At 43.7% G+C, this 25094-nt stretch overlaps 1 protein-coding gene across 1 annotated transcript in view; it reads right to left on the bottom strand.

The window, feature by feature from the left end:
- Nucleotides 1-25094, bottom strand: part of ETFDH (electron transfer flavoprotein dehydrogenase) — a 33746-nt gene that overhangs the window by 2128 nt on the left and 6524 nt on the right. The window contains exons 2-11 of the mRNA XM_038755280.1: nt 16068-16214; nt 15285-15514; nt 12197-12278; nt 11766-11884; nt 11510-11587; nt 8725-8871; nt 7757-7897; nt 6401-6544; nt 4127-4295; nt 1533-1715 (exon numbers count right to left, since the gene is read on the bottom strand). Of these exons, the coding sequence (XP_038611208.1) occupies nt 1533-1715; nt 4127-4295; nt 6401-6544; nt 7757-7897; nt 8725-8871; nt 11510-11587; nt 11766-11884; nt 12197-12278; nt 15285-15514; nt 16068-16214 (1440 nt within the window). The remainder of the gene's footprint in view (nt 1-1532; nt 1716-4126; nt 4296-6400; nt 6545-7756; nt 7898-8724; nt 8872-11509; nt 11588-11765; nt 11885-12196; nt 12279-15284; nt 15515-16067; nt 16215-25094) is intronic.

Raw genomic sequence — 25094 nt, 5'->3', positions numbered from 1 at the left:
AGTCTTGGCACATTGTAAGGCACAAATATGATGATGGGAAGTGTATTCCCCAGTCTAAAGAATAAGGATAACACACTCAATTCTCCAGACGTGGGGGAACTCAGCCCCCAAACCAACCATTTATTTTTAAAAAGCAAAACTAAGTGCCCTCTGTGTGCAGAACACTGTAATCAATCAATCAATGGTATTTATTGAGCGCTTACTGTGTGCACAGCACTGTACTAAGCGCTGTTGGCAACATATAGAGACAGTCCCTACCCAACAGTGGGCTCACAGTCTAAAAGGGGGAGATAGAGAACAAAACCAAACATACTAACAAAATAAAAAGAATAGATATGTACAAGTAAAATAAATAATAAATAGAGTAATAAATATGTACAAACATATATACAGGTGCTGTGGGGAAGGGAAGGAGGTAAGATGGGGGGATGGAGAGGGGGACGAGAGGGAGACTGGGAACATATAATAAAATGATTCAGGGTCCTTCCCCTCAAGAAGATGACAATCTAATGAGGGGGAGAGCTGAAGAGACATGGCCTAGTGAATAGAGCACAGGAATGAGGGCCAGGACACCAGTGTTTTAATCCTGGCCCTGCCACTTGCCTGCTGTGTGACCTTGGCTGTGCCACTGAACTTCTTGATGCCTCAAATTCCTCATCTGGACAATGGTGTTTCAGCACCTGTTCTCCCTCTCTTAGACTGTGAGTCCCTATGGGACTCATACCATATGTCAGGTATGATTCCAGTGCTTGGCACAGTGCTACACACACAGTAAGCACTTATCTTCTCCAATTACTATTCTCAAATAGATTAAAAACGTGAAGATGCTCCCAGCCCAAGATAAAAGCATAATACCCTCAGTAAAGGCAGAAAGAGGCAGTGTAGTAGCTCCTCTGAAGGAGATAGGAAGAGGGAGATGGGGGCAATGGCGGCTTCAGAAGGGATTTGGAGGTCTAGAATAGTGGGGTTTTGGGGCACGGGAGTCAATGAGAGAGGCCTAATATGACGGCTAAGTAAAAGAAGGGTTGCCCTGAGTTTTCAATTTACACCAATGTTGCTCAGCTGTGCAAGAGCAGAGGAAACTGACTGTGAGGGTGAGCCAGGGCTGGGAGGTTGGCAAACACAGTGACAGGGATAAGACAGCTGAGTTTAGAAGAGAGGCTGATGCAGGAAGGCAAATGTGGAACTGCATGACGGGAGGGGAGGTTTGTTATCCAGGACAGGATTATATTCTATTAGTGTGGGAGAGGTGCAACATCCAGAGACCAGACGTTTCCATAAAATCAGAGGACAATCTTAAAGGAGTAGGGAACATGAAGATACGAGTACTTATGAAAACGAGATCACGTACTATAGTACTGAGTCAGCAACTACGTACTGAATGTCTACAGGATGCATCGCCTAAGTGCGTGATACAACCCTATTTCAACTCTCTTATGACATCCCTTGCTCTCACCCGACTAGCTAGGCATCAAAAATAATTTTTGGAAATAGGACCTTGGAAGTCCACAGACTGCATTTATTTGAGTTACCTTTGTGTTTTAAGGTCCATGGTTCCATTCCTCTGAATATCCAGTAAAATAAGCCAGTGTAAATCATTCCTCCATATAAACCCAGGAAACTATGGCAGGAAGGTCGGATATTTCTAACGGCATAAAGTTCTTTCCACACCCACGAGTTCTTCAAATTTTCTTCATACTCAGACACATGGAGACCTATTTATACAACGGTTAATAATACAGAGACAAATTAAAAACTGGTTTAGCAAAAAGAGAGCAGTGTCCAGAATGGAATCTAGGAAACAGATCTCATGCGTAAATATGCAAGTGACATTCTCCAGCTTTATTTTAATTGTGAAAAAAGCTTAACAGCGTCTTTTGACAATGAGAAATATTTCATGCCTGAAAGTATATCTGATGCTAAAACTTTGCGACTATTGGCTTGATTTTTCCCATACTTCTAAAGGGCTATATAATAGCCTGGAGTTTCCTGACTCCCATTCCTTTAGGCCACACTGCCTCTCAACTCTCTCAACTGCTGTTTCAATGTTTCATGGAGTTCTTGGCCCATCAAGGCCCTTCTCCCGTTATGTCACCTGCCTCACACATGACAGACTCTGAGCAGAAAACCGTCTGTCCTTCTCCACTTTCCTTCCTATGTCAGTCACCTGATCAATTGTACTTAATCAGCACTTACAGAGTGCAAAGCCCTGTACTAAGCACCTAGGAGAGTGCCACAGAAACAAGACACATGGTCCCAGCGTAAAGGAGTTTATGATCTAATGGGGAGGATAGGCAAAAATGATTTACAAATGTTGGGACTGGGAGAATGAACAAGGTTTAGCACATATCTGCTGAACCTTGCTCTTGCACGTATATCAGCGTCAAATAGCTGAATGTACAAATAAACGTACATATTTGTAAGGAGGATCAGATTAAGTATATGCTAAGGCTTGCTGCCGGTTTGACACGACTAGACTGTAAACTTACTGCGGGCAGAAATCTTGTCTACCAACTCTGTTATGCTGTACTTTCCCAAATGCTTAGTACAAGTAAGTACTCAAATTCAACTGATTGATTAATTGATGACATAACCAAAGGATCGTGAATTAGTATGAGAAGCTTCCCTAGAGGAAGTGTGCTGTATTTTCACCCTACCCCCACACCGTTTATGTATATATCCATCCATAATTTGTTTTAATGTCTGTCTTCCCATGTAGTCTGTAAGTTCCATGTGACAAGGGACTGGGGCAACCTATTCTATTCAGTTGTACTCTCCCTAATGCATACTGCAGTGCTCTACACATAGTAAGGGCTCAATAAATACCAACGACTGATAATACAATAGCAAATGTACACCTACCTCTTTTTCATGCATTCATCCAATCGTACTTATTGAGTGCTTCCTGTGTGCAGAGCACTGTACTAAGCGCTTGGGAGAGTACAATTTGTCAACGTCTATCTCCACTGTCCCTATCACCTTATGGAAATGATGGATTTGTCATCCCTTCATAATAGAGAATTGAGTTCATTTAGACTGAAACACCATCTGCTCTCCTCATTCCACTAGCCCATCCAAATTTCTGTTCTATTCATGTGGGAGGTACTGTTTAAACCCTTGTTTCTCTCACTGTACCTCATTCTCGCTTGTCCCACCATTGACCCCTGGCCACATTCTACCTCTGGCCTGGAAAGCCCCTTTTCCTCAAATCTGCCAAACTAGCAAACTTCCCCCTTCAAAGCCCAACTGAAAGCTCACCTCCTCCAGGACGCCTTCCAAGACTAAGACCTCCCCCTTCCTCTGCTCCCACTCCCCTCCCCATCGCCCCGACTCTCTCCCTTTGCTCTACATATTTATAATTATAATTCTACTTATTTTTATCAATGATGTGTATATATCTATAATTCTATTGATTTATAATGATGCTACTGATGCCTGTTTACTTGTTTTGATGTCTTTCTCCCCGCTTCTACACTGAGAGCCTGTTGTGGGCATGGATTGTCTCTATTTGTTTCTGAACTGTACTTCCCAAGCGCTTAATACAGTGCTCTGCACACAGTAAGTGCTAAATAAATACGATTGATTGATTGATTGATTGTAACAAGAGGCCATGAACCAGACTTATACAAAACCCAGCCTCAATCTCAATTTACATTCTTTGCTCCAGGGCTTTGAGCTGCCATTTGTGATTAAAGTTAAAGTGATTATATGTTGCCAATCTGTACTTCCCAAGCGCTTAGTACAGTGCTCTGCACATAGTAAGCGCTCAATAAATACGATTGATGATGATTAAAGATTCTCAATCATTTTGTGCAATTTCCACTTGAAGGTTCATGGGGTGGGACTATTTCAACCCAAAAAAGAGGTCTAATAGAAACAATTAGCAGCAATTAGTTAATTAGACGTACTTTTCAAATCGTTCTGAATCCAACCACTGGGCCCAAACTTTTTATGTTTGTTTAAATTGCCTTTTTTAATTTCAGTTTTCACTGAGCAACTAACCAAGCTTAGAAGTTGAATCCAACCACTGGGCCCAAACTTTTTATGTTTGTTTAAATTGCCTTTTTTAATTTCAGTTTTCACTGAGCAACTAACCCAGTTTAGAAGTTAAACAGGGATTTCTTACCTAATGTCTTTGACTGGAGATTCTCAGTAGTTAGTTGGTTGAAGATGGCCTCTGCTGCCAAGATGCCGCTTTTCATTGCAGTATGGGTGCCTTTGATTTTCGGAACATTCATGAAACCAGGACTACAACCAATTAACACCCCACCAGGGAAGGTGAGTTTTGGTATAGACTGAGGGGAAAAGAATAAAGATGGAAGCCTCAACAGTTCATGACTATAATTTAGGCAGCTAGAAATGGAGTAAGCAATATAGTCTAAAATAAACCAAATAACGGGATGCAGTTTTAGCCTTAGGTATTGAAGAACAGTCTCAAAAAATAAACATATTTATTTATTTCTATAAATATAAATATTAAATAAATATAAATATAAATTGTCTCCCCCTTTTAGACTGTGAGCCCACTGCTGGGTAGGGACTGTCTCTATACGTTGCCAATTTGTACTTCCCAAGCGCTTAGTACAGTGCTCTGCACATAGTAAGCGCTCAATAAATACGATTGATGATGATGATGATATACCAGGGCTTCATGAAAATAATACACACACAGAAGGGTATTTTGCTAACGAAACAGACATATATGCCCTGAAGGGCCTGCTGAGTTGGAAGGAAATGGAGAGAAGGAAAATGCTGTGATCAACTGTCTTCATAGGAAGGCAGGGTTAATTAAAGGGGCTTTTGGCCATTTTCCTGCCAAGGTTCAATCTCTGTGCTCAGTACAGTGCTCTGCACACAGTAAGCGCTCAATAAATACGATTGATTGAATCCCCCCTTCCCTCCTGCCCCTCCCCATAGCACCTGTATATATATTTGTACGTATTTATTACTCTATTATATTTGTACGTATTTATTTTATTTTGTTAATCTGTTTTGTCTCTGTCTCCCCCTTCTAGACTGTGAGCCCGCTGTTGGGTAGGGACCGTCTCTATATGTTGCCAACTTGGACTTCCCAAGCGCTTTGTACAGTGCTCAGCACACAGTAAGCGCTCAATAAATTCGATTGAATGAATGAATCTCCCTGGGCTCCTAAATCACAGAAGAAACAACTGAGAGAAACTAGAATTCAGGTACTCTCCAAGGAGTTCTGCTGCACAATTCACATTAGTCTTTTCTAAATTAGTCTGAGCTTTAATTTACAGGAAATGATCGAAAGGTCTGGTTCAATCCTACTTAAGAGTCCTGATTTTTTTTTTTTTTTTTTGGAGAGAAGGATTAACAGAGATAGTAAGCCTGGGTTATGTTTCCAACTCAAGAATGGGGTGCAGGAAACTCTGGTTTGGGCAGAAGACTTTTCAGTACTGTTCTCCACAGCACGAAAGCCAACCTGAAGGTCAGCTAAAAAGAATTACCATTCCCCTCTAAAGCTGCAGAATCAGAGAACAGCACGCAGGATCGAAGTTCAAAAGGGGTGCCATGACCTTCACCTAATAATAATAATTTATTTATTTTACTTGTACATATCTATTCTATTTATTTTATTTTGCTACTATGTTTGGTTTTGTTCTCTGTCTCCCCCTTTTAGACTGTGAGCCCAATGTTGGGTAGGGACTGTCTCTATATGTTGCCAATTTGTACTTCCCAAGCGCTTAGTACAGTGCTCTGCACATAGTAAGCGCTCAATAAATACGATTGATGATGATGATAATAATTGTACTTGTTAAGTGCTTACTACGGGCCAGGCACTGTACTAAGCGCTGGGGTGAATACAAGCAAATCAGGTCGGACACAGTCCCAGTCCCACATGGGGCTCACAGTCTTAATCCTCATTTTAAAGAGGAGGTAACTGAGGCCCAGAGAAGTGATGTGACTTGCCCAAGGCCACACAGCAAAGTGGCAGAGCCAGATTTAGAACCCATGACCTTCTGGCCCAGGCCCATGCTCTATCTGCTATGCCATCATACGAGGATTAGAAAAGGGACCTAGAGACACACTTGTCCTGTGGGAAACAGGGTGTATTTAGTCTGCTTCCTTGCTGGGAGCCTCTGAGAAACACAACCCAAACTCTCAAACACTTGAGGCTCTGCAAGTTGAGATAGCTTGAGATAACTGAGATGGAATGAACATATAAACTGAAACCTTAATTATTCTGACATTCACAAATTGTTACTGGTCATTCTGAGTACTTAACCGCTTTCTATCCAGGAATTCCTTTAACTTTCAGTGTTGAATTTTTAAAAGTAACAAATTATGTAACATATCCTAAGAATCCATTTCTGTTAAATCAGCAAGGGGGAATTAAAGAACAACAAGCTGACGTTTTGATAAACATTAAAATTACCTGGAAGCCACCTTCATTGAGCGCCCTGGCTCCATATGCAATCCTTTTCCCACCCTCCAAAGTTGGAACAACGCTGGGGTGATGTTTCCACCTCTGGAATTCTCTAAATGGACTCAGGTATGGATTTTGGTAATCCAAGCCTACCTGTTAAGAAACAAAAGCAAATTTAAACATCAATTGTTTATACAAGTAATATGCTCCAACAGCCTATTTTTTATGCCAAAGGATTTAAATACATGATCTTGACACACACAAAAACATAGCAGGTGTCAAAGAAGTCAGGGGATGTCTGTAAAAGTATGGAATTACAGCAATCAATGGGATTTATTAAGCACTTATTAGGTGATTTTAGACTGTGAGCCCACTGTTGGGTAGGGACTGTCTCTATATGTTGCCAACTTGTACTTCCCAAGCGCTTAGTACAGTGCTCTGCACACAGTAAGCGCTCAATAAATACGATTGATTGATTGATTGATTGCAAAGCACTGTATTAAGCACTTGGGAGAGTACAATACAACAGAATTAGTGGACACGTTCCCTGCCCATAACGGGCAATTTGATTAAGGGGACTGAAGAAGTTGTTAGTGGATAATTGCATGTCAAATGCTTTGCTGATCAATGCTAAACAAAATTGGGACTATATACTTAAGGAATCATGTATCAGGTGGTCAGTCAAACCGCTAAACAGAAAAGCAGGGTAATTGTTCTTTGAGTAGTTCTCCAGTTTGGGAAGCAATACTGTGAAGCATGCAACTACAATAAGCGCTAAGCGCTTAGTACAGTGCTCTGCATACAGTAAGCGCTCAATAAATATGATTGATTGATTGATTGAATATAATTGGCTTTTGTGACTGATTTAATGAGAAGGCAAATTTTTGACAGCTGGTATGTTCAAAAACCCAACCTGTCTGTCAAGGTTGGCTTTTGAATGGAATGGAATAAAACAGGAAGATTGAGAAGAGGGATTGTCCTTGGACAGTGGGTGGGTTGGGAGGGGGCTCATGCTTCCCAAGGTTGGTACACAAGGATCAGGAGGGAAAACCGGGAGCGGATGCCGGATAGAGCCACCCCATCTATGATCAGAACACAAAGGAGAAAAGGAGGTCCCCGACCTGCCTTATTCCCCTTTTAGACTGTGAGCCCACTGTTGGGTAGGGACTGTCTCTATATGTGGCCAATTTGTACTTCCCAAGCGCCTAGGACAGTGCTCTGCACATAGTAAGCGCTCAATAAATATGATTGATTGATTGATTGATTATTCCACTTCCACGGATGACGTTCTAGTAGGGGGGCGGGGAGGTGGAGGGATGGGGGGAGAGACAGAGTGAGGAGGATGGAGGGGTAAAAAGTACTTACCACAAAACCCAGAGCCACCAAGGGTTCACCCTCGTTCAAATGGTAGACAAAAGATCCTCCATAAGTGTGTCTGTCCAAAGGCCAACCCACGCTATGTTCCACTCTGCCTGGTTTCCAGTTTTTCTCATCAATAATCCACAGCTGCAAATAAACAGACACGCTATTTCATGTGATAGATTTATTATAACCCAAACAAGTTGCCCTAATAAGCCAAGTCTACTCTGAAAGAGGTACGAAAGGAACTGAAGGATGAAAAACATTCCCTTTCTTTCAAAAGATAATTAAATGGCAAAATATAAAAATCAGAGTTGAAAAGTGCCAGAAGGTACATTTTCCAGAAGCACCTCAAAAACCTAGGTCTTGGATTCACTCTCCCTTAAAACTACAATTAGATTGAAAGAAAGATCTAATGGCCACCTTTCTTCTCTCTCCAAATTTTGCCTTTGGAAGTTTTAATCAATGTTACAAAAACCAGGACTAAACATTTTGGTTCCACGCAAATAAACTCACACTCACAATCCAAAACTGGAATTATAAGCACTCCAAAGAACAATGCCTAAGTACGCATGAAATTTAGATTTCAGTTGTCAATCCTGAAACAAAATCCTGAACATCATGAGGGGACCAACATATTAATGACTCTCTAGTTTAGGAAGCTCATGGCAGCTTTGTGAGAGAATTTAGAATGAGCCAGATCTGAATAAATTTTATGCAGGTTCAGGTTAGCCATGAAAATGAATGGTTAGCAAGTGAAACAAAAAGTTTAGGAGGTAAGATATACACAACAGTTCATTTAAACCTCAGCTAAATTTGTTACACACTTTCTAGTCTTCTTAAAAAGTTCAAGGCTTTAAGGTTGAAGCAAAATTAACAGAATATGAAAAGATATTTTGTAATTAGACAAATGAAATAAAATTGTATCATTTATCACTAAACTGTAAAACCATGCAAATATAAGGTAGGGGTACCTCCTTCAATCCAATACCATAGCTCTGGGGTTCGCAATTGGACCGTAAGTCAAACTTTTTGTACAGTTGTTTGGCAAGATGCCCGTGACAACCTTCTCCAAAAATTGTGACTTTGGCATGAAGCTCTAATCCTCTTTCAAATGTAGCCTGTAAAAGCAGAAAAGGTTATTTACTGACTGGGATTACTCTTGCCAAGAAGGCAACTTTAAATCGTTTTGGGTTGCTAGTTGGCACTTTATGACGGGCGGAACTTGAAATATTTGGGAATGAGAATATCAAAAGTGTTCTATGAAGGATCTGTACTGCACACAGAACAAAATATAAAAGCTATGTTCTATATTCCTGTAGACTGTAAGCACCTTGTGGGCAGGGCTCACATCTACCCATCGATGAATTGTACTTTCCCAAGCACTTAGTACAGTGCTCTACACACAGCAGGTGGTCAAAAAATACCATAAACTCGTTGATGGTTTAAAATGTGAGGCTCTTCTCGTAGATTTCACAAAAATTTTGAAAATTTTTTGTTAAAAAAAATAGTTCCTGTTTGCTTAGTGCTTGCAAAAGATCTCCAGGTTAAAAGTGTGATTCTTTTATTGACTCAGTACACAAAAAGTTGGGATGTGTCTTTTTTCAAACCAGGTTTGTTTCCAAAATCAGGGGTTTCATTTTAAGCGGTTCACATGTAACATAACCTGGGGGGCAAAGGTTACTTTGCGTTGGCCAGTGATGCATATGGCTAAACAAAACTGGCCAACTTCTCGGCTAACTGGTGTCTCACAGAGCAAGGTCAAGGCAACCTTACTGCCTACTGAAGGCACTGGATTCCGGCAGCTACCTAAATCTTACCATCTCTATTTGTTTTTTAGGTGAGGACTCTGTATTGAATGGGAAACAGGGTGGCATTCAAGATGCAATAAGCAAAACTTGATCGAGGTCCCAATTACCCAAGGAAATTCCCAGCTCTCTACAAAGCGAGGAGGGAGGGAAGGAAGATAAAAAAAAAATCCTTCAGAAAAACAAGATATTTGACAAATCCCAAATATATGTTGTCTTTAATTGATAATAGTGGAGGCTCCTCATAAAATTAACTTCAGATGATTGTGGTAGAATTAAGATGGATTTGCAAATCGGTTAAGTCCATTTCGTCAAGGAAAGAATCAAGGACAACCATTAAACCATCAGCTCTTAGAACAGTGCTTGACATCATCATCATCAATTGTATTTATTGAGCGCTTACTGTGTGCAGAGCACTGTACTAAGCGCTTGGGAAGTACAAGTTGGTAACATATAGAGACAGTCCCTACCCAGCAGTGGGCTCACAGTCTAAAAGGGGGAGACAGAGAACAAAACCAAACATACTACCAAAATAAAATAAATAGAATAGATATGTACAAGTAAAATAAATAAATAAATAAATAGAGTAATAAATATGTACAAACACATATACATATATACAGGTGCTGTGGGGAAGGGAAGGAGGTAAGATGGGGGGGATGGAGACGGGGACGAGGGGGAGAGGAAGGAATTGAGGGCTTAACAAATACCATAATATATATGTGTAACATATGTACATATATGTGTGTATGTGTGTCTATATATTCATTCAATCGTATTTATTGAGCGCTTACTGTGTGCAGAGCACTGTACTAAGTGCTTGGGAAGTACAAGTCAGCAACACAGAGAGACGGTCCCTACCTAACAACAGGCTCACAGTCTAGAAGGGGGAGACAGACAACAATACAAAACATGTAGACAGGTGTCAAAACCATCAGAATGAATAGAATTATAGCTATAATGCACATCATTAACAAAATAAATAGAATAGTAAATATGTACAAGTAAAATAAATAGAGTAATAAATCTGTACAAACATATATACAGGTGCTGTGGGGAGGGGAAGGAGGTAGGGCGGGGGGGATGGGGAGGAAGAGAAGAAAAGGAGGGCTCAGTCTGGGAAGGCCTCCTGGAGGAGGTGAGCTCTCAGTAGGGCTTTGAAGGGAGGAAGAGAGCCAGCTTGGCGGATGTGTGGAGGGAGGGCATTCAAGGCTAGAGGAAGGACGTGAGCCGGGGGTCGACAGCGGGACAGGTGAGAAAGAGGCACAGTGAGGAGGTTAGCGGCAGAGGAGTGGAGGGTGCGGGCTGGGCTGTAAAAGGAAAGAAGGGAGGCGAGGTAGGAGGGGGCGAGGTGATGGACAGCCTTGAAGCCCAGAGTGAGGAGTTTTTGTTTGATTCGCAGGTTGACAGGCAGCCACTGGAGATTTCTGAAGAGGGGAGTGACATGCCCGGGGCGTTTCTGTGCAAAAATAATCCGGGCAGCAGAGTGAAGTATAGACGGAAGCGGGGAGAGACAGGAGGATGGGAGATCAGAGAGGAGGCTGATGCGGTAATCCAGTTGGGATAGGGTGAGAGATTGAACCAGCAAGTTAGCGGTTTGGATGGAGAGGAAAGGGCGGATCTTTGGCGATGTTGTGAAGGTGAGACCAGCAGGTTTTGGTGACAGATTGGCAGTGCGGGGTGACCGAGAGAGCGGAGTCGAGGATGACACCAAGGTTGTGGGCTTGCGAGTTGGGAAGGAAGGTAGTGCCATCTACAGTGACGGGAAAGTCGGAGCGGACAGGGGTTTGGGAGGGAAGATAAGGAGTTCAGTCTTGGACATATTGAGTTTTAGATGGTGGGCAGACACCTGTAAAAGATCAGACAATAATTTTACCAGCTTCAGAGTCCTCACTAATTTGCTCGGTCTACTAGTTTCCACCAACACCTTTTTAATGCGGTCTCACTTTACCTTTGGGGCCCCATCCTTTTGTATGCCCACGTCATTGGTGGCGATCCCCTTTACACTGCCATCTTCATGGAACAGGACCTGAATTTTTTCAACAAAAACGTCATCAAAAACTTCTAAAACCAAAGATCATCTTCTCTGTGCTACCAAAACTTTCCCTAAAATCTCCCCCACCCTTTGAGAGTTAGTTAAGAATGAAAATTCATTAAGGAGAGGGAGTTTCTTTTCATAGAGTGAGTCAGAGAAGTTTTACTGGTACCTCAGCAGCTGCATAACCCGGATACACCTCCACACCCAGGGCTTCAGCTTGCTCTCCCATCCAACTCACTAAATGGCCCAGCCGCACAATATAGTTTCCATGGTTATTCATCGGAAGGCCTAGAAAAAGTCAACACTTGAGCTCTGAAATGTCTTACTTATCACCAATTTTCACCAATGTCAGTATGGGCAGGGAACGTGTTAACCAACTTTGATGGATTGCACTCTCCCAAGTGTTTAATTCAGTGCTCTCTGTGCACAGTAAGCGTTCAATAAATACTACTGATTGAGCGTTTCTACAACAATGACAATTATCTGTACATGTGCTCATTAACTACAATAGAAGTAAAATTAGTCACAAATTATGTCATCTTGATACAATGTAATTAGAGTGCAGCTGAACTCTCCTTATTCCAAATACTTATTCCTTACCTGGAAGAATTGGCACAGGGATTCTGGATTTTTCTGTTAAGATTCCAAATTTGTCTTCTGTCACAGGTGTATGAAGAGGAGCCTAGATGTTAGAAAAAATGGAACGACTTTTTTCACTCAACAGATGTATTGATTTAACTGAATCAGGGAACATTACTTTCGAAAAACACTTTGTCATATCAGAATTTACTTTTTTGTTGTTTTAAGAGGTAAGGCAAGCTCGATGTTCTACATACATGTACAGACAGCATGTTAGCAAATGGCTCCTATAAAGCTTCCTTTGAATAGTGTGACATCATGAATCTGAAAACTCTGATGTTGAATGGAAAAGGATTTTTTTTAATGCTTGTGGGTAGAGTACCCGGCTGTTTCTGTTGTGCTTTTCCCTACATGTTTACAACAGTGCACTACACCCAGGGGTTGCTCAGTCAATATCATTAATATTACTACATGTACAAATTATAGTTAAATGAGGATGAAAGCCAATGAGATAGAAGCATGGATTTTATATTTTGGGACAAGGTGCGAAGAATGTATTCCGGGTTCAGATAGGTAACGGGTAAGAAGTCAAATCACAGGGAGTTGCCCATTCATTATTTTCCAATTTGGGAAGCTCAGCATTCTAAGATACAGTACTTATAAATAACATCCCACATAATAAGAAACAAAGGTGTCAAGTAAAAAGAGTGAAAGCTTCAGACAGATGTAACAGCGCAAACACAAACACAGTACATACAGCACAGGAGACGCAGCATGGCCTAATGGATAGAAGCAAGGGCCTGGGTTCTAATCCTTAACATTTCTGTGCCTCAGTTACCTCATCTGTAAACTCCTTTCCAAACTCCTTGAACGAGTTGTCTACACGCGCTGCCTCAAATTCCTCAACGCCAACTCTCTCCTCGACCCCCTCCAATCTGGCTTCCGTCCCCTACATTCCACGGAAACTGCGCTCTCAAAGGTCACCAGTGACCTCCTGCTTGCCAAATCCAACGGCTCATACTCTATCCTAATCCTCCTCGACTTCTCAGCTGCCTTCGACACTGTGGACCACCCCCTTCTCCTCAACACGCTATCCAACCTTGGCTTCACAGACTCTGTCCTCTCCTGGTTCTCCTCTTATCTCTCCGGCCATTCATTCTCAGTCTCTTTTGCGGGCTCCTCCTCCCCCTTCCATCCCCTTACTGTAGGGGTTCCTCAAGGGTCAGTTCTTGGTCCCCTTCTGTTCTCTATCTAAACTCACTCCCTTGGTGAACTCATTCGCTCCCATGGCTTCAACTATCATCTCTATGCTGATGACACCCAAATCTACATCTCTGCCCCCGCTCTCTCTCCCTCCCTTCAGGCTCGCATCTCCTCCTGCCTTCGGGACATCTCCATCTGGATGTCTGCCCGCCACCTAAAACTCAACATGTCCAAGCCTGAACCCCTTATCTTCCCTCCCAAACTCTGCCCTCTCCCTAACCCTGCCCTCTCCCTAACCCTGCCCTCTCCCTGACTTTCCCGTCACTGTTGACGGCACTACCATCCTTCCCATCTCACAAGCCCACAACCTTGGTGTCATCCTCGACTCTGCTCTCTCGTTCACCCTTCACATCCAATCCCTCACCAAAACCTGCCAGTCTCACCTCCGCAACATTGCCAAGATCCTCTCTTTCCTTTCCATCCAAACTGCTACCTTGCTCGTTCAATCTCTCATCCTATCCCAACTGGATTACTGCATCAGCCTCCTCTCTGATCTCCCTTCCTCCTGTCTCTCCCCACTTCAATCCATACTTCACGCCGCTGCCCGGATCGTCTTTGTGCAGAAACGCTCTGGGCATGTGACTCCCCTCCTCAAAAATCTCCACTGGCTACCAATCAACCTACGCATCACGCAAAAACTCCTCACCCTCGGCTTCAAAGTTCTCCACCACCTCGCCCCCCTCCTACCTCACCTCCCTTCTCTCCTTCTCCAGCCCAGCCCGCACCCTCCACTCCTCTGCTGCTAATCTCCTCACCGTTAGGCCTCGTTCTCACCTGTCCCGCCGTCGACCCCCAGCCCACGTCATCCCCCTGGCCTGGAATGCCCTCCCTCCGCACATCCTCCAAGCTAGCTCTCCTCCTCCCTTCAAAGCCCTACTGAGAGCTCACCTCCTCCAGAAGGCCTTCCCAGACTGAGCCCCCTCCTTCCTCTCCCCCCCTCCCCCTCCCCATCCCCCGCCTTACCTCCTTCCCCTCCCCACAGCACCTGTATATATGTTTGTACGTATTTATTACTCTATTTTACTTGTACATATTTATTCTATTTATTTTATTTTGTTAATATGTTTTGTTTTGTTGTCTGTCTCCCCCTTCTAGACTGTGAGCCCGCTGTTGGGTAGGGACCGTCTCTATATGTTGCCGACTTGTACTTCCCAAGTGCTTAGTACAGTGCTCTGCACACAGTAAGTGCTCAATAAATATGAATGAATGAATGAATAAAATCGGGATTAAAACTGGGAGCCCCATGTGGGTCACGGACTGTGTCCAACCTTATTAGTTTGCATCTACCCCAGTGCTTAGTACAGTGCCTGGCACAGACTAAGTGCTTAAATACCATTAAAAAAACAAAAAAACCCCAAGAAACAAAATAACAGAACTAGGATTCAGGAGCCCTGGCTTATAATTCCAGCTCTTCCCTTTGCTGTGTGACCTACAGCACGTCACTCAACTTCTCCACGCCTCCGTTTCCTCATCCGTAAAATGGGGATCAAATCTTACTCCCCTCTACTTAGCCTGTGAGTCCCAGTCCCAAGGACTGGGTCTGATCTAATTGTACCGCACCTATTCCAGTGCTTAACCCACTCACAGTGCTTGGCACACTGCAAACATTAAACAAATACTGAAATTAAACTTGGTAAGAATGAATCAGTAGAATTAAACCCTAACACTGAAAAAAGGGACCAAGATTGATCTAAGACAGCCATCTTTGACTTTTTTCCACTTAAAAAAACCCTCTCAGTTCTCCTACAAGGAGTGCACCTTTACTGAAAAGACATTTTTAAATATTATTTCAAAGACGAATTCAGCTGACTCGTGTAACGAACAAAGGGAAGAGCTGGAATCATACCCCTTTCTCCTTCCAGTCGGGAAAGAGTTCTTCAAAAGAACGCGGCTCCAGACAAGCCCCTGAGAGAATATGTCCTCCGATCTGAGCGGCCTTCTCCACCAGACAAACCCGGATTTCCTTCTCATGCTTGGCAGCCAGCTGTTTTAGGCGAATGGCCGCGGAGAGGCCTGCAGGGCCCGCACCAACGATCACCACGTCGGCTTCTTCGGCAAATCTCTCCATGTTCACCCCTAAAAAAAAAATGGACAGTCAAACTACCAAAATTAAGTCGGCCTTGATTTCCCTTCTAGACTGTAAAGGGAAGGGAACGTGGCTACCAAATCTGTTATACTGCACTCTCCCAAGCACTTAGTATAATGCTCTACACACAGTAAAAACTCAATAAACTCGATTGATTGATTGCCTAATTCCCACTACACTTCACATATCCTTGGAGATGCATGTAATGGTTTTAATGTCTTTTAAAATTCTTGTCTTCGGTTTTCTGAAGGAGGGACCACTTAGACTTCACTCCATCTCCAATAAGAAATGAGGAATATCACAATACATTTGGAAGTTCACTACAATCTGAATGCACTATAAAATGTCACTAGATCTTTCAGATGTCTTGGAAAAATACACGGCTTGTCACTCTGCCAAATGACAAAGTCATTCCATTTTGTTCCTCTTTGCCTAGGAAAGCTTGCAGTTGTCCATGTGGGAAGAGAATGTGTCTGTGTACTGTATTCTCCCAGGCACTTAGTACAGTGCCCAATAAACACCACTGATTGACTGACAACTCACCTTCCCATCGCTTGTCTTTGTCTCGAGGATGGATGGTGTAGTGTGTGGTGATGCGGGGTACCACAGCAGTTGAAGTCCATCGTGCACCCCGCAAAGAAGATGGGCAGCTTTTCTTCACTCTCTTCAAGGCACGGAAACACTGATGTGCTAGATCAGAACAAAACCCATCATTTTTACCATTTCTTTGTATCGAAAATGTATCTAGCCATGAATACTAATTTTAGTAGGGATAGTACCTAAGAATTAAAAATGAGTTATACAAGTAAAATCACCGCCTACAGTGCCAACCTGGCTACCAACAGAAGTGTGCAGGGGTGGCAAATTGGAGTTATCTCCCTTACTTCCTTCTTACCCCCACTCCAAGAATGTGGGGCTCCAACTCCAGAGAAGCAGGTGGAAAATTGACTAGATTGTAAGCTTGTTGAGGGCAAGGAATGTGTCTGGCAACTCTGTTATACTGCACTCTCTCTACACTCACTCCCTTGGTGAACTCATTCACTCCCACAGCTTCAACTATCATCTCTATGCTGATGACACCCAAATCTACATCTCTGCCCCTGCTCTCTCTCCCTCCCTTCAGGCTCGCATCTCCTCCTGCCTTCAGGACATCTCTGTCTGGATGTCTGCCCGCCATCTAAAACTCAATATGTCCAAGACTGAACTCCTTATCTTCCCTCCCAAACCCTGCCTCTCCCTGACTTTCCCATCTCTGTTGACGGCACTACCATCCTTCCCGTCTCACAAGCCCGCAACCTTGATGTCATCGTCGACTCCGCTCTCTCGTTCATCCCTCATCCAATCCGTCACCAAAACCTGCAGGTCTCAGCTCCGCAACATTGCCAAGATCCGCCCTTTCCTCTCCATCCCTACCGCTACCCTGCTCGTTCAAGCTCTCATCCTATCCCGTCTGGACTACTGCATCAGCCTTCTCTCTGATCTCCCATCCTCGTGTCTCTCCCCACTTCAATCCATACTTCATGCTGCTGCCCGGATTGTCTTTGTCCAGAAACGCTCTGGGCATGTTACTCCCCTCCTCAAAAACCTCCAATGGCTACCAATCAATCTGCGCATCAGACAGAAACTCCTCACCCTGGGCTTCAAGGCTGTCCATCACCTCGCCCCCTCCTACCTCACCTCCCTTCTCTCCTTCTACAGCCCAGCCCGCACCCTCCGCTCCTCCGCCGCTAATCTCCTCACCGTACCTCGTTCTCGCCTGTCCCGCCATCGACCCCCGGCCCACGTCCTCCCCGGGGCCTGGAATGCCCTCCCTCTGCCCCTCCGCCAAGCTAGCTCTCTTCCTCCCTTCAAGGCCCTACTGAGAGCTCACCTCCTCCAGGAGGCCTTCCCAGACTGAGCCCCTTCCTTCCTCTCCCCCTCGTCCCCCTCTCCACCCCCCATCTTACCTCCTTCCCTTCCCCACAACACCTGTATATATGTATATATGTTTGTACATATTTGTTACTCTATTTATTTTACTTGTACATATCTATTCTATTTATTTTATTTTGTTAGTATGTTTGGTTTTGTTCTCTGTCTCCCCCTTTTAGACTGTGAGCCCACTGTTGGGTAGGGACTGTCTCTATATGTTGCCAACTTGTACTTCCCAAGCGCTTAGTACAGTGCTCTGCACACAGTAAGCGCTCAATAAATACGATTGATGATGATGATGATGATTTACAATCAATCAGTTGTATTCATTAAGCACTATGTGCTGGGTATTATTTAAGCACTTGGAGAGTTGGTAAGCAGGTTCTCTGCCCACAAAGAGCATACAATCTAGAGGGACAAGAATCCTCTATTCCTCGACATGATCCCTGCCCTCAAGGAACTTTCAGTTTAGCATGGACGACAAGATTCAATAGTAGTTTAGACAGAAGGAAGGAAAAGGGGATATGTGTTATCCTCTGATGGTATGTGATATCCTCTGCTCGCCCTCCCCATTGCCCTGACTCCCTCCCTCTGCTTCCCACCCCACAGCACTTGTGTACATTTGTACATATTTATTATTCTACTTATTAATGTGTATACATATCTATAATTCTATTTATCTATTTTGACGCTATTGATGCCTGTCTACTTGTTTTGTTGTCTGTCTCCCCCTTCTAGACTGTGAGCCCGTTGTTGGGTAGGGATTGTCTCTATCTGTTGCCGAACTGTACTTTCCAAGTGCTTAGTACAGTGGTCAGCACACAGTAAGCACTCAATAAATACGACTGAATGAATGAATATGTGCTTGAGTTAATGTTTAATAAGGCATAAAATGGATATGCAAAACGAAGACCAGTGAGATTTATACCTTAAATGAAATGGCAAGTTCCTTGCCCAGAACAGTAGCCACTTGGAAGAGAGGACTTTGTTGGAGGGTAAGAATGAAAGAGAAGACACGTCAATGTGGCCTAGTGGATACTGCCTGGGAGTTAGAAGCCTGGCTTCTAATCCTGTTTTCACCACATGCCTTCTGTGTGACCTTGGGCAAGTCACTTTACTTCTCTGTGCCTCAGTTACCTCATCTGCAAAATGGGGGATTAATACTTTATCTATCCCAGAGCTTAACACAGTGCCTGGCACATAGTAAGCACAAATGCCATACAAAATATATACATATATTTAGACTGTGGACAGGCGACTGTGTCCAACATGATAAACCTGTATTGACCCTAGAGCTCAGAACAGTGCTTGACACAGAGTAAGCACTTAAATACCATAAATAAATGAATAATGATTTTAAATTTAAATTTAAAATTAAAATTTAAATTTAAGATGCCAGTCAGACATCTAGTCTTCTAGACTGTGAGCCCACTGTTGGGTACGGACCGTCTCTATATGTTGCCAACTTGTACTTCCCAAGTGCTTATTACAGTGCTCTGCACACAGTCAGCGCTCAATAAATACGATTGAATGAATGAATGAATGAACATCTGTTTGGAGATGCACTGGAGAAGGGGAAAATGCAAGAATGTGAGAAGTTGGACTATCCGTATGGAAGCGGGAGTCAGAGTCTCCAAATGGAGACTGTGAGCCCACTGTTGGGTAGGGACTGTCTCTATATGTTGCCAATTTGTACTTCCCAAGCGCTTAGTACAGTGCTCTGCACATAGTAAGCGCTCAATAAATACGATTGATGATGATGATGGACAAAGCCCAGGAGTGGGAGGGCAAAGCTGATTTTAATAGGTGGAAGACGGCTTCTGCAACACTTAGCATGGATATTTGGGCCTTTTTTTTTTTTTACCAAGAACTCTCTATGGATACACATACTAGAATGGCTTTATGACAGAAGATGAAATATTCTGAAGAAGGTGTGTCCATGGAGTCGCTATGGGTCAGAAATGACTCAATGGCATTTGAAGAAGAATAAATAAGTCACTGTAGGCTGTAAGCTCGCCGTGGGCAGGGGACAGGTCTACCAACTCTGTTTTATTGTTTGCTGTATTGTATTCTCCCAAATGCTTAGCGTCGTGTTCTGCACATAGAAAGCGCTCAATAAGACTGATCGGTTAACTGAAGGCAGCAAGGTCGCCCAAAAAACCTGCGGGCCCCAGATCCAAATCACCGACTTGAAGTGTTTTAAAAAAAAAGTTGGCATGTTTGAAGGGAGTTTTTTAGAATGCCTGAAAGTGTCTAAAAAAATCTTCAATTTCTAAATTAATTTTATGTTGGCATGGAGAGAATAAAATTTTCATTACACTAGATGAAAGGATGAGGTGGGCAGGACGCATGTCTATCAACTCTGTTGTATCACACTCTTCCAAGCGCTTAGCACAGTACAATATAACACAGTTGGTAGACACAGTCCCTGTCCTCGAGCTTACAGTCTAGAAGAGAAGAAAGCTAGGAGTGGAACAACTTACAGTAATGGAAGCTAACGGGCCACAAACTTGCACTTGGACCTCATAAGTACAGTGCTCTGCACACAGTAATCAATCAATCAATCAATCAATCATATTTATTGAGCGCTTACTATGTGCAGAGCACTGTACTAAGCGCTTGGGAAGTACAAATTGGCAACATATAGAGACAGTCCCTGCTCAATAAATATGATTGAATGAATTTATTTACTTATATTAACGCCTGTCTCTTCTTCTACACTGTAAGCTCATTGTGGGCAGGGAATGTGTCAGTTTTTGCTGTACCGTACTCTCCCAAGTGCTTAATATAGTGCTCGGCACACAGTAAGCACCTAATACAATTGAGTGAATGAACGAACTGAGCTTCAACAGTTCATATTACCCAGACCTGAAGGGAAGTGAGATGTCAACAGAAAACAAGCACTACCAGTTACTGCATTCTCAGTTGGGTATAGCTTACTTCAAGTTCAAACTTGTTTCTAGGTAATTTGGGACAGAACTGATTTCTGAAGATCTTCAAGGGCTGATTTAGAATTCCCCTAACCCGATTTTTCAAAAATCCTGGTGGTGTTTTTTTTTCTAAATCAAAAAAGCCATTTTAGAGTTATTGTTTTCAGTTCAATAATGGCTCAGTGACTGGCCAGATTATACGTTGTAGAAGGCAGGTGACAATGAATTAGTTTCCTCTTCTGTCATTTACTTTCTTGTCTGATAATTCTGTCTCTTTCGGCTGTCCTTGGCAGAAACTGGTGAAGTCAAAATTCTGGCCAGTTGGCAACTACTCAATCCCAGTTACTCACCTCTATATGGGGCCTGTGTTCTAATAACGTCAAAATTGATAAGGTTCACAGTGATCAAAAATGTCATTTGCCAGGTACTTGGAATTTCCTTTCCACGTGACAAAGTCCTACAGTTCAAGTAGCTTAATGATTTAGGGCTTTTTTGATCACGAAGCTATCATTACCTACCAATAAGGTATTAAGGTAATAAGGTAAGGTAATAACGAATAAGGTAATTCCCCCTTTTAGACTGTGAGCCCACTGTTGGGTAGGAACTGTCTCTATGTGTTGCCAATTTGTACTTCCCAAGCGCTTAGTACAGTGCTCTGCACATAGTAAGCGCTCAATAAATACGATTGATTGATTGATTGATTGATTGAATAAGATATTTTCTACAGAAAACCTGGACAGAAACCAGCTACTGTTCCCTAAAGAAACATATGCGTTCAATTTGCACTTTGTATACATGCCTAGGCCAGACAAAAGTCCAGAAGATAATAGTAATCGTAGTATTTGTTAAGCGCTTACTGTGTGCCAGACGCTATACTAAGCGCTGGGGTGGACACGAGCAAATCGAGTTGGACACAGTCCCTGTTCCCTTTGGGGCCTCACAGTCTCAGTGCCCATTTTCCAGATGAGGTGACCGAGGCCCAGAGAAGCGAAGTGCGTTGCCCAAGGTCAAATATAGCGGACAAGTGGCACAGTCAGGATTAGAACCCACGACCTTCTGATTCCTAGGCCTGTGCTCTAGCCACTACACCATGATGCTTCTCTAAATATATGTGTCATGTGTTTAAGAGAACTGGCTCATTTTCCTTTGCCTTGGAAGGATTTTCCCCTTTCTAAAGACAATCATTGCCCTCACACAAGGACGTGACTAAGCGCTTAGTACAGTGCTCTGCACACAGTAAGCGCTCAATAAATACGACTGATTGATGATCGAAGCTGTACTGTGAAATCATATATATACACACTATACACACACATGCATATATAAGCATATATGCACAATCTACACACACATAAGGGCAATGCAGGCGAGGGGCGTGCACGTGATTGGGTCTCAAGGTCCCTAGAGAAACAGCGTGGCTCAGTGGAAAGAGTCCGGACTTGGGAGTCAGAGGTCGTGGGTTCTAATCCTGGCTCCACCACTTGTCAGCTGTGGGACCAGTTCCCTCATTTGTAAAATGGGGACTATGACGGTGAGCCCCATGTGTAAGCGCTCAATAAATACAACTGAATGAATGACAACCTGATGACCTTGTATCCCCCTCCCGCCCCCCGGCTTTTAGAACAGTACTTGGCACATAGTACAGCTCAACAAATACCATTATTATTATAATTATTGTTCCCTGGGTCCCGACTCCCTCATCCGCAAAATGGGAATTAAGGCCGGGAGCCCCGGGGGCTCTGTCCAACCTCATCACCTGGGATCCACCTCGGGGCTTAGCACAGCGCTTGGCCCAGAGTAAGCACCTGCCCAACCCCCAGCATTAATAATTATAATAATTTTGATATTTGTTAAGCCCTTACTATGTGCAAAGCATCATCATCATCAATCGTATTTATACTAAGCGCTTGGGAAGTACAAATTGGCAACATATAGAGACAGTCCCTACCCAACAGTGGGCTCACAGTCTAAAAGGGGGAGACAGAGAACGAAACCAAACATACTAACAAAATAAAATAAATAGAATAGATATGTACAAGTAGAATAAATAAATAGAGTAATAAATATGCGGAGGATACAAGGTGATCAGGTTGTCCCACGCGGGGCTCACAGTCTTAATTCCCATTTTGCAGTTGAGGGAACTGAGGCCCAGAGAAGTGAAGTGACTGGCCCGAAGTCCCACAGCCCCCTTTTTCCTCAATAATAATAATAATAATAATAATAATAATAATGATGATGGTATTTGTTAAGCGCTTACTATGTGCAAAGCACTGTTCTAAGCGCTGGGCACTGTTCCCCATTCCCCCCCACACCTCCTTCCCCTTCCCATAGCACTTGTATATATATTTGTACAGATTTATTTTACTTGTACATATTTACTATTCTATTTATTTTGTTAACGATGCGCATATAACTGTACTTCTATTTGTTCTGACGATTTTGACACCTGTCTCCATGTTTTGTTTTGTTGTCTGTCTCCCCCTTCTAGACTGGGAGCCCGTTGTTGGGTAGGGACCGTCTCTGTATGTTGCCGATTTGTACTTCCCAAGCGCTTAGTCCGGTGCTCTGCACACAGTAAGCGCTCAATAAATACGATTAATAGAATGAATGAATGAGTGGAAGAGGAGGAGGAGGGAAGAAAGAGACTGTGAGCCCATTGCTGGTTAGGGACCGTCTCTATATGTTGCTGACTTGGACTTCTCAAGCACTTAGTCCAGTGCTCTGCACACAGGAAGCGCTCAATAAATACGATTGAATGAACAAATAAAAAGCGGAAGAGGCGGCATTTGAACCCATGACCTGTGACTCCAAAGCCAGGGCGCTTGCCACTGAGTACCACTGATTATTTTGTTTATTCATTCATTCATTCAATTATATCTGTTGAGCGTTTACTGTGTGCAGAGCACTGTACTAAGCGCTTGGGAAGTACAATTGGGCAACATATAGAGACGATCCCTACCCAACAATGGGCTTACAGTCTAGAAAGGGGAGACAGAGAACAAAGCAAAACATGGAGACAGGTGTCAAAACCGTCAAAATAAATAATAATCATAATAATAATAATGATGACATTTGTTAAGCGCTTACTATGTGCAGAGCACTGTTCTACGCGCTGGCGGGATACAAGGTGATCAAGTTGTCCCAAGGGGGGGCTCACAGTCTTAATCCCCATTTTCCAGATGAGGTAGCTGAGGCTCAGAGAAGTTATGTGACTTGCCCAAGGTCACACAGCCGACGTGGCAGAGTCAGGATTGGAACCCATGACCTCTGACTGCAAAGCCCGTGCTCTTTCCACTGGGGGGATACAAGGTGATCAGGTTGTCCCAAGGGGGGCTCACAGTCTTAATCCCCATTTTCCAGATGAGGTAGCTGAGGCTCAGAGAAGTCAAGAGATTTGCCCAAGGTCACACAGCCGACATGTGGCAGAGTCGGGATTCGAACCCATGACCTCTGACTGCAAAGCCCGTGCTCTTTCCACTGGGGGGATACAAGGTGATCAGGTTGTCCCAAGGGGGGCTCACAGTCTTAATCCCCATTTTACAGATGAGGTAGCTGAGGCTCAGAGAAGTCAAGTGACTTGCCCAAGGTCACACAGCCGACATGTGGCAGAGTCGGGATTCGAACCCATGACCTCTGACTGCAAAGCCCGTGCTCTTTCCACTGGGGGGATACAAGGTGATCAGGTTGTCCCAAGGGGGGCTCACAGTCTTAATCCCCATTTTCCAGATGAGGTAGCTGAGGCTCAGAGAAGTCAAGTGACTTGCCCAAGGTCACACAGCCGACATGTGGCAGAGTCGGGATTCGAACCCATGACCTCTGACTGCAAAGCCCGTGCTCTTTCCACTGGGGGGATACAAGGTGATCAGGTTGTCCCAAGGGGGGCTCACAGTCTTAATCCCCATTTTACAGATGAGGTAGCTGAGGCTCAGAGAAGTCAAGTGACTTGCCCAAGGTCACACAGCCGACATGTGGCAGAGTCGGGATTCGAACCCATGACCTCTGACTGCAAAGCCCGTGCTCTTTCCACTGGGGGGATACAAGGTGACCAGGTTGTCCCAAGGAGGGCTCACAGTCTTAATCCCCATTTTACAGATGAGGTAGCTGAGGCTCAGAGAAGTCAAGTGACTTGCCCAAGGTCACACAGCCGACATGTGGCCGAGTCGGGATTCGAACCCATGACCTCTGACTGCAAAGCCCGTGCTCTTTCCACTGGGGGGATACAAGGGATCAGGTTGTCCCAAGGGGGGCTCACAGTCTTAATCCCCATTTTACAGATGAGGTAGCTGAGGCTCAGAGAAGTTAAGTGACTTGCCCAAGGTCACACAGCCATGTGGCAGAGTCAGGATTTGAACCCATGACCTCTGACTGCAAAGCCCGTGCTCTTTCTACTGAGACACGCTGCTTCTCATGCTGCTTAAAATGGGGATGAAGACTGTGAGCCCCCCGTGGGACAACCTGATCACCTTGTAACCTCCCCAGCGCTTAGAACAGTGCTTGGCACCTAGTAGACGCTTAACAAATACCAACATTATTAAATAGAGAATTAGAATTAGAATATAATAATAATAATAATAATAATAATAATAATGATGGCATTTGTTAAGCGCTTACTATGTGCAAAGCACTGTTCTAAGCGCTGGAGGGGATACAAGATGATCAGGTTGTCCCACGTGGGGCTCACAGTCAATCCCCATTTTACAGATGAGGTAACTGAGGCTCAGAGAAGTGA

Source organism: Tachyglossus aculeatus, chromosome 12 (genome assembly GCF_015852505.1).
Source record: "Tachyglossus aculeatus isolate mTacAcu1 chromosome 12, mTacAcu1.pri, whole genome shotgun sequence".
Taxonomy (NCBI): domain Eukaryota; kingdom Metazoa; phylum Chordata; class Mammalia; order Monotremata; family Tachyglossidae; genus Tachyglossus; species Tachyglossus aculeatus.
The sequence above is the reverse complement of the archived record's forward strand: the minus strand, read 5'-3'. Positions and strand labels throughout refer to the sequence as shown.